General features: G+C 30.8%; 1 protein-coding gene across 1 annotated transcript; it reads right to left on the reverse strand.

The window, feature by feature from the left end:
- On the reverse strand, positions 1-897 carry LOC122269087 (uncharacterized; the record flags this gene model as incomplete). Its single annotated transcript, XM_043040635.2, is given in 1 exon segment — positions 1-897. A coding segment is annotated over 1 exon segment (486 nt), but the record flags the coding sequence as incomplete, so codon positions are not given.
- Positions 898-6,845: the final 5,948 nt, after the last annotated feature.

The raw sequence follows: 6,845 nt of genomic DNA on the forward strand, positions 1-6,845 counted from the left end.
GGATTCTTCTGGCTCTTGAGCTATAATTTGGACGATACTAAGCGGTAAAAGTCCCATTAAATAAGTAACGAATTCTTTTTTATCTATGTTTATTCTCGTAGCTTGGCGTTCAAACAATAACAAATATGTGCTTATATCTGTTTCATTAGCATCAAAACTTTTGATTAATTTAGATAGATCACTAGATTTAAATGTGTCTGTGGTAGTTACATGAGTTCCATTTTGTTTATTTAAATTATCCGATTTTAATTTCTCAAGTTGAATTTCTTGCGCTAATCTTTCTTTTTCATTAGCTAATCTTTCTTTTTCTAGTCTTTCGGAAACAATTGTTTCTAAGAGGTTTTTCGTTACCTCCTCGTTATATTCTTTACATGAAGTTATACATTTAATTATTTCTATAATTTTTGCTGCAGGGGGCACATCAACAGTTAATTCCTCAGCTAATTTAATCAAGTCCTCCTTTCTAGCTCTCGACAGAAAAGTCATTATTTTATTCTTTAAGATTCAGAAAAAAAGAAAATTCTGTACTCACATGGCGGGGTAGCTTCTGACACCAAATGTAAATGCCTTGGTTACCATTAATAAAGTCAATCAAGACATTTAATGATTATGCTTAATGATAATGATTCTTTAATGATAACATGAGTCACACAGACTCTTAAAACAATAAAGATCGAACCACACAGGTTCCAGTTTCACACAGAAACATATTTCAATTAACTAATTTTATAGTCACTTAGAGTCTTAATCACTAAGATTATCAGTTTCACTTAGAAACTACACCGACAGACAATTCCAACTGACTCTCTTCATTTACATCAAGAAAGTTCTATGCCTTTCGTTCAGACGAGCGACATCTGGCGGGATAACATAGAGGTTGCTGTCTCGATTATTACATATATATATCAGAAAAATAACAACAAAAAGATTATATCCACAATTTCACAATTTGGTCTTTCCAATATTGTATTAATATAGTCATTAATACAGCCAACGCAAGATATATTCATGCAATAGTGTAAGGAGCACCGAAGAAAAAAAAATAAGCCGATTCGCAAAAAAATTTTATTAAGAAAAATAACAAAAAAGCAAGAATAAAAACACAAAGAGGAATATATAAAGCTTTGTACATTCATATAAAGTGTATGTCACATCTTGGCAAAATGATTTAAAAACATATTCGTAGTTGCCAGATTAAAAAAATATGAAATTAAAGTATAAATAGACCGTAGTGAGGGGGAGATATATTTTTAAGGCATGTTCATATTGAAGTTAAGAACTGCATTTGATTTGTCTGTTACCTAGGATTGGCCCGAAAACGGGATTTGCTCTTGGGGATAATATGTTACTCTGGATAATTCTGGATGGTTTTTATAGAAAATATTAGCATTTATTGAATAATATTAATTATTTAATTGAATATTGTAGGAGGGTGTTGGTTAGTTATAAAAGTTTTAAATCACTGATTTACCCGAATTTAATTTGCACATGGCAGAAACATCAATCTAGATGGCTAAAAGATTTCTATCTAAATATATTCTTTTATTAACTTTAATACGCCACCATCTTAATGCTTTTGAATACAAACACACACACATATTGTAAGCAAGTAACATGGACAAGACAACAAACTTAGACAATAATGAGACAATTAAAGTTATAAAAGGGCAATGGAAAAGCGATGTGACTCAGAACTGACAATCACTGCACTTGAATCATCTTTAATTTGAATCGTTAGTTGTGATATCATTACGTAATCATGACGTTAGACGACCAAGAAAGCGATTAAAACACGATGTTTAAATGAAATTAAGTGGAAAAAACAGCAGATCTGAATTGGAAAGGAAGAGCAACAGATCAAAATTGGAGAAGACCTTTACCCAGATATATTTAAGTAAATATATATATTTTTAAAATATTTTTTAATATTTTTTAATTTTCAATTCATTTTAAATTACAATAGAAAAAAAAGCTTTTTTCACTTGGTTATTTCTAAAGGTAGGAAGGAAAGCATTTACTCATAGAAATCAAGTTCATTCGGAAATCCATATTTCTTTATGTAATTGCTTCTTGCTTGAAGGACGAAAATCAATCTTTAAACTTTTTCTTCACTTTATCAACTAACTATTGGTAAGCGATAAGCAGTCTACGACCTAGAAGAATTGTTATAAACAACTATTCTTTAAAAATAAAGATTCAATAACTAATGGAGCATGAAAATATTCATCATGTTCAAGGTATTGATAATTGTTCATATAAGTTTTGATAGAGAGCGAAATAGTTCACAAATTTATTTCTTCTTATTTATAATCGTTTTTTTAAACTTGCGAAAACAATAGATTATGGTTGAAGGATTTACTGTATAAATATGATGTGTGGTACAGGCTAAATATTTAAAAGCATCTTTTTAAGTAATTAAACGATTTATTATAGTTAATGAAAAGGAAATTAAATAATTTAAAAAAATATTTTTGCATGCATTTTAAGCAAAGATACAAGAAGTTGGTTTATATCAACTGTAATAAATTTAAATATCAAGAATGCATTTCTGAATGTTTGATTTTAACTGATTTACATATTTTTCGGATACCGACTAAACTGAAACAGAACTAAACGCGCAAAAAATGTTTAAAAAACGGGATTAAAATTTTAACTTTATAAATTATAAAATATAAAATAGAAATGCATACACTCTCAGAAAAATCGGCTTAACTTTGAATCAGTATACTCATTCATTATACGGTGCAAACCTAATAAAATGTGCAATTGAATCATGTTTTTTAAGCAATATTTTGTAATCAAATTTGCGAAGTTTGCTATCAAGGTTCAACTATGCATCATATTTCGATTGCTATAAACGATATTATGGTTCAACCAAATATTATGGCATGTCTAATTTCAAACTAGTTGCACTAAGCTTTTTCCGTTTTTATACTTTAAAAATAATAACAAAATTTTGCACTGTAGAAAGTAAAAATTCGTAAAATTTACGGTTTTAAACTACAGACTTACTTACTAAATTACGGACTCACTATTATGTAAAATGTTCGGACTTGCGATGTTAATCCTTAGCCATAACGACTTTTTACGGAACAAAAACAAGTTTTTTTCGTAACAGTTACTAAGGAATTCCTTAGTCACAATGGTTTTTTATATTACCAAAACATGTTTGTTCTGTAAAAAGTACAAAGTAGATCTTTACGTCACAATGAATTTTTACCATATGGAAGCAAGTTTTTACAATGAAAGTTGTGACATGAACTTGTACTCGCAGAAGATGTTGATATTTTAGGTGATGCGAGCTGGGAGAAGTGTTCGTAGCGACTAGTCATCGATGGGATTCGAACCTTGATCACCGCATTGAAAGAGGAACGTTCTTTTTGATTTGTTTAAATAGTATTAAAAATATGGCGAGATGCACAAAAAATGAAATTAATATTGAGGATGCTGATTTTTTTTATCGCTCCCCCATCAAAACTATTGTGACATTATATTTCTGATTGCGGTTACGCCTACCCCAAATATTTTGATATAACAAGTATCAACTTGTTAAAAATGCACCTTTATTCATTTACAGTTTTTTGTCTTATTTTGTAACTTAAATCATCGTCAACACAAACTGATAAGCATAATGGAGCTTAACCCAGGGCTGTGGTAGCGTAGTGGTTAGAGAATCAGAATCTGGTCCGGAGGGGCCGGGTTTCGATCCTCGACTCCACTAGGACCCCCCGAGTACATGCGATATACGTGCCAGTAAAAATTTGTGGAATCGATAGTAACGTGTTCAGTCGTTGAGCGGGAACATGGATCTGGAGAAAATTTCCTTCCCTTCAGATCTACATCTAAATTTAGGAAAATGCTTTACAAATGAGTGGTGCTGCCATCTATCTGTGGGATCTGAGCCATATATCGTACTTTCACCCTTGCGGTGCTCTCTTGACCAATGAAAGGAGCCTCTTTATAACTTAATTCGCAAAAAGGTCAATGGCTATCGAGCTTGGCTTGTCCAAAGGTCATTAGAAGCAATAACAACAGGTTAACCCAGGTAAATGATATTTTAGTACATCGTAGTTTCTTAAGTACATGGTTTATTTTTATTTAAATTTTTAAAACACACTTTTTTAATGAGATAAGAAATTTTTTTAATTAAACTTGTTATTAATGATGAAGCACCTACACTCTAAAAAATTCCGAGTCAAATAATGGTACAAAGTATTGGCATCCTGAGAGTCGAAACTGTGTACTGTAAAACGTTACGGAACAAAATCTGATATACCGTAGCCTTCATAGTAATATTTACAGTAAATCTAAATTACTGTGAAAATTGTGGTATAAATTTTACGGTAAAAATTTATTCTACGGATGCTACAGACAACTTGCGATTACTTTATATCTTAATTTGATTCGGAATTTTTCATAATTTTTGTTATAACAGAATTATGCTAACTTCACTTTCGATGCATAGCTACTTTCCACACAGCCACTTTCGATAGTAAAACACATATTTCATTATCTTTTCTTAATAAAATAAATTTTCTTAATAACAAATTAAATGCATTGATTAGAAAAAATAATAATATTAGTTTAGCAATATATATAAAAAATTGCCACAGAAAATATGTAAGAAAGAAGAGCTTAAGCAGAATAATTGAAAATTTATAGACACGTAAATTTTCAGTTTATTAATTAAATACAATTTAATATGTATAACCGCTTTTTTTAAGACTTTAATAAAACAAAGCGAGAATAAGTGAAGCGAGAATGTGTTTTCCATGTGTGAAGAGTATCAATTAGCGTAATCTTGAATCACGTGTTGTATTATTCTAATTAAAAACGCATTACATTTTAAATCCACTATCACGGTGTCTGATTTTCACGCTTAATAAATATTTTTGACTTCTGGCAAAGACGGTGATATCATTTTTGCAAAAAAATCTAAGAAGATAAAGAATATCTGTTACTTTTTCAAGCGAAGAAATGTAAATAAATATTTTGGTGTGTAACGAATCTAGACTCTTAATTTAGCGTATTGTTTATATTAAGAAAAAGTGTCATTATTTAAAAATGTCATTACGAAGATTCGTTTAATTTATTTCCTTGAATAAAATACACACTTGAGTTATTGATTTTTTTGTTAGTGAATGGAACTAGTTTTAAAATTCTGTTTAAAACAATTTTGAATAAAACTTTTCTTTCGTATAACAGCCATATCAACAACGTAGTATTTCGAAAAATTTTTTAAATTTTACTCTTGCTTATTTTTATCAAGGAAAGTTTCGCTTTCATACGAAAAATTAAAAAGAAAATCAAAAAGGTTTATCAAATTTAGTGTTTCGATCAATTTCTAAGCGTATTTCTGCACTAGAGAACATTCCTAAACTAAAATGATAACGTTTAGCTGCTATTTGTATTGTTACTGAATTGTCTCGTTATTACAACAGACGATAGCAAAGTCAACAAGTGTTCATTAAATGAAATATGCAGGTAGGTACTTTATTTACGTCGCACTAGAATTGCACAATGGTGTGGGAAACATCCCTGAGGATGATCCGAAGACATGCCTTTACAATTTTGATCCTCTGCAGATGAGATGGCTAATTTACTTAGGTAGCTTGACACGACATGCGAGTGAACTCAAGCACATTACGGTAGAACAGTTTAGCGAGGACCGATAGTGCGCACCCTCGGTCCCTACACAGGCTGATCAAAGTTGTCACCCACCCGATTACTGACCGCAGCCAGTAATGCTTGACTTTGGTGTTCTACAGGGAACTGAGTCCTTACGATTAGTCCACGTAACGATAGGACGTAAACGATATAGAGGTTACCTAACTGAATATTTTTGCTTCATATTAAATTACACTTAAGTTACCGACTTTTGGTTAAAATTACCATATTTTACTCCATTTACTAGCAAGCAGTATGGTAAGAAAATGGAATTTTATTGTTAATTTTACCAAAACGTTATTACCAAAGCTCTTAGGCAAAACATATGCTTTTTGGTGTACTAAAAGAGCCAGAAACATGGCAAATTTTACCATAATATGGTAATTTTGGCCACACATTTCTTCTCAGTGTAAAAATCAAATTAATTTCCTCATGAGAGAAACAAAGTTTTACTACTTTGGAGTAATTATTTTCCTTATATTTTTATATTCCAAATATTAATATTTTTTATTTGATTTGCGTTTGCGGGTTTGCGTAGTTCATTTATTACGAGCTCATGAAAATAATGTTGATCGGATTTTAGATAAATGACAACTAAAATAATGAATTGCGGATTAATAATTAATGCGTTTATTATAGATTGCGCATTGGTCCATCTCGGTATGCGCAATGAATCCAACTAAAAAGTAACTTTCTGTTCTAATTAATGCAGGTGGCGCTACTAATACAACATACACTCTAAAAACTGTACCTCTGATTTCAGAGGCACATTTGAATCATTTGTGCCTCTGAATTTTAAGGGCACAACGTACCTTTAAAAATGAAAGGCACAATGTACCTCTGATTTCAGAGGCAAAATCATTTGTGCCTCTGAATTTTAAGGGCACAACGTACCTTTAAAAATGAAAGGCACAATGTACCTCTGATTTCAGAGGCAAAATCAGATGTTACTCTTAACTTGGAAGGTACATTGTACCTTAGATTTTGCTTTTATGTACCGCTCATTGAAACAAGCATTTAGTGGTATCAAAACCTGTTATTTACCAGATTTGAACACATTTTTTTTTACCTATTTGTAATTTGCTAGCACTTTATATAAAAAGGGACTTTCTGTTTGGTTTACACTATTACCAAGATATTAATTATAATAATTCTTAATGAAAAATATTTCTCAATTC

Source organism: Parasteatoda tepidariorum, chromosome X1, assembly GCF_043381705.1.
Source record: "Parasteatoda tepidariorum isolate YZ-2023 chromosome X1, CAS_Ptep_4.0, whole genome shotgun sequence".
In the NCBI taxonomy this organism is placed as follows: Eukaryota; Metazoa; Arthropoda; class Arachnida; order Araneae; family Theridiidae; genus Parasteatoda; species Parasteatoda tepidariorum.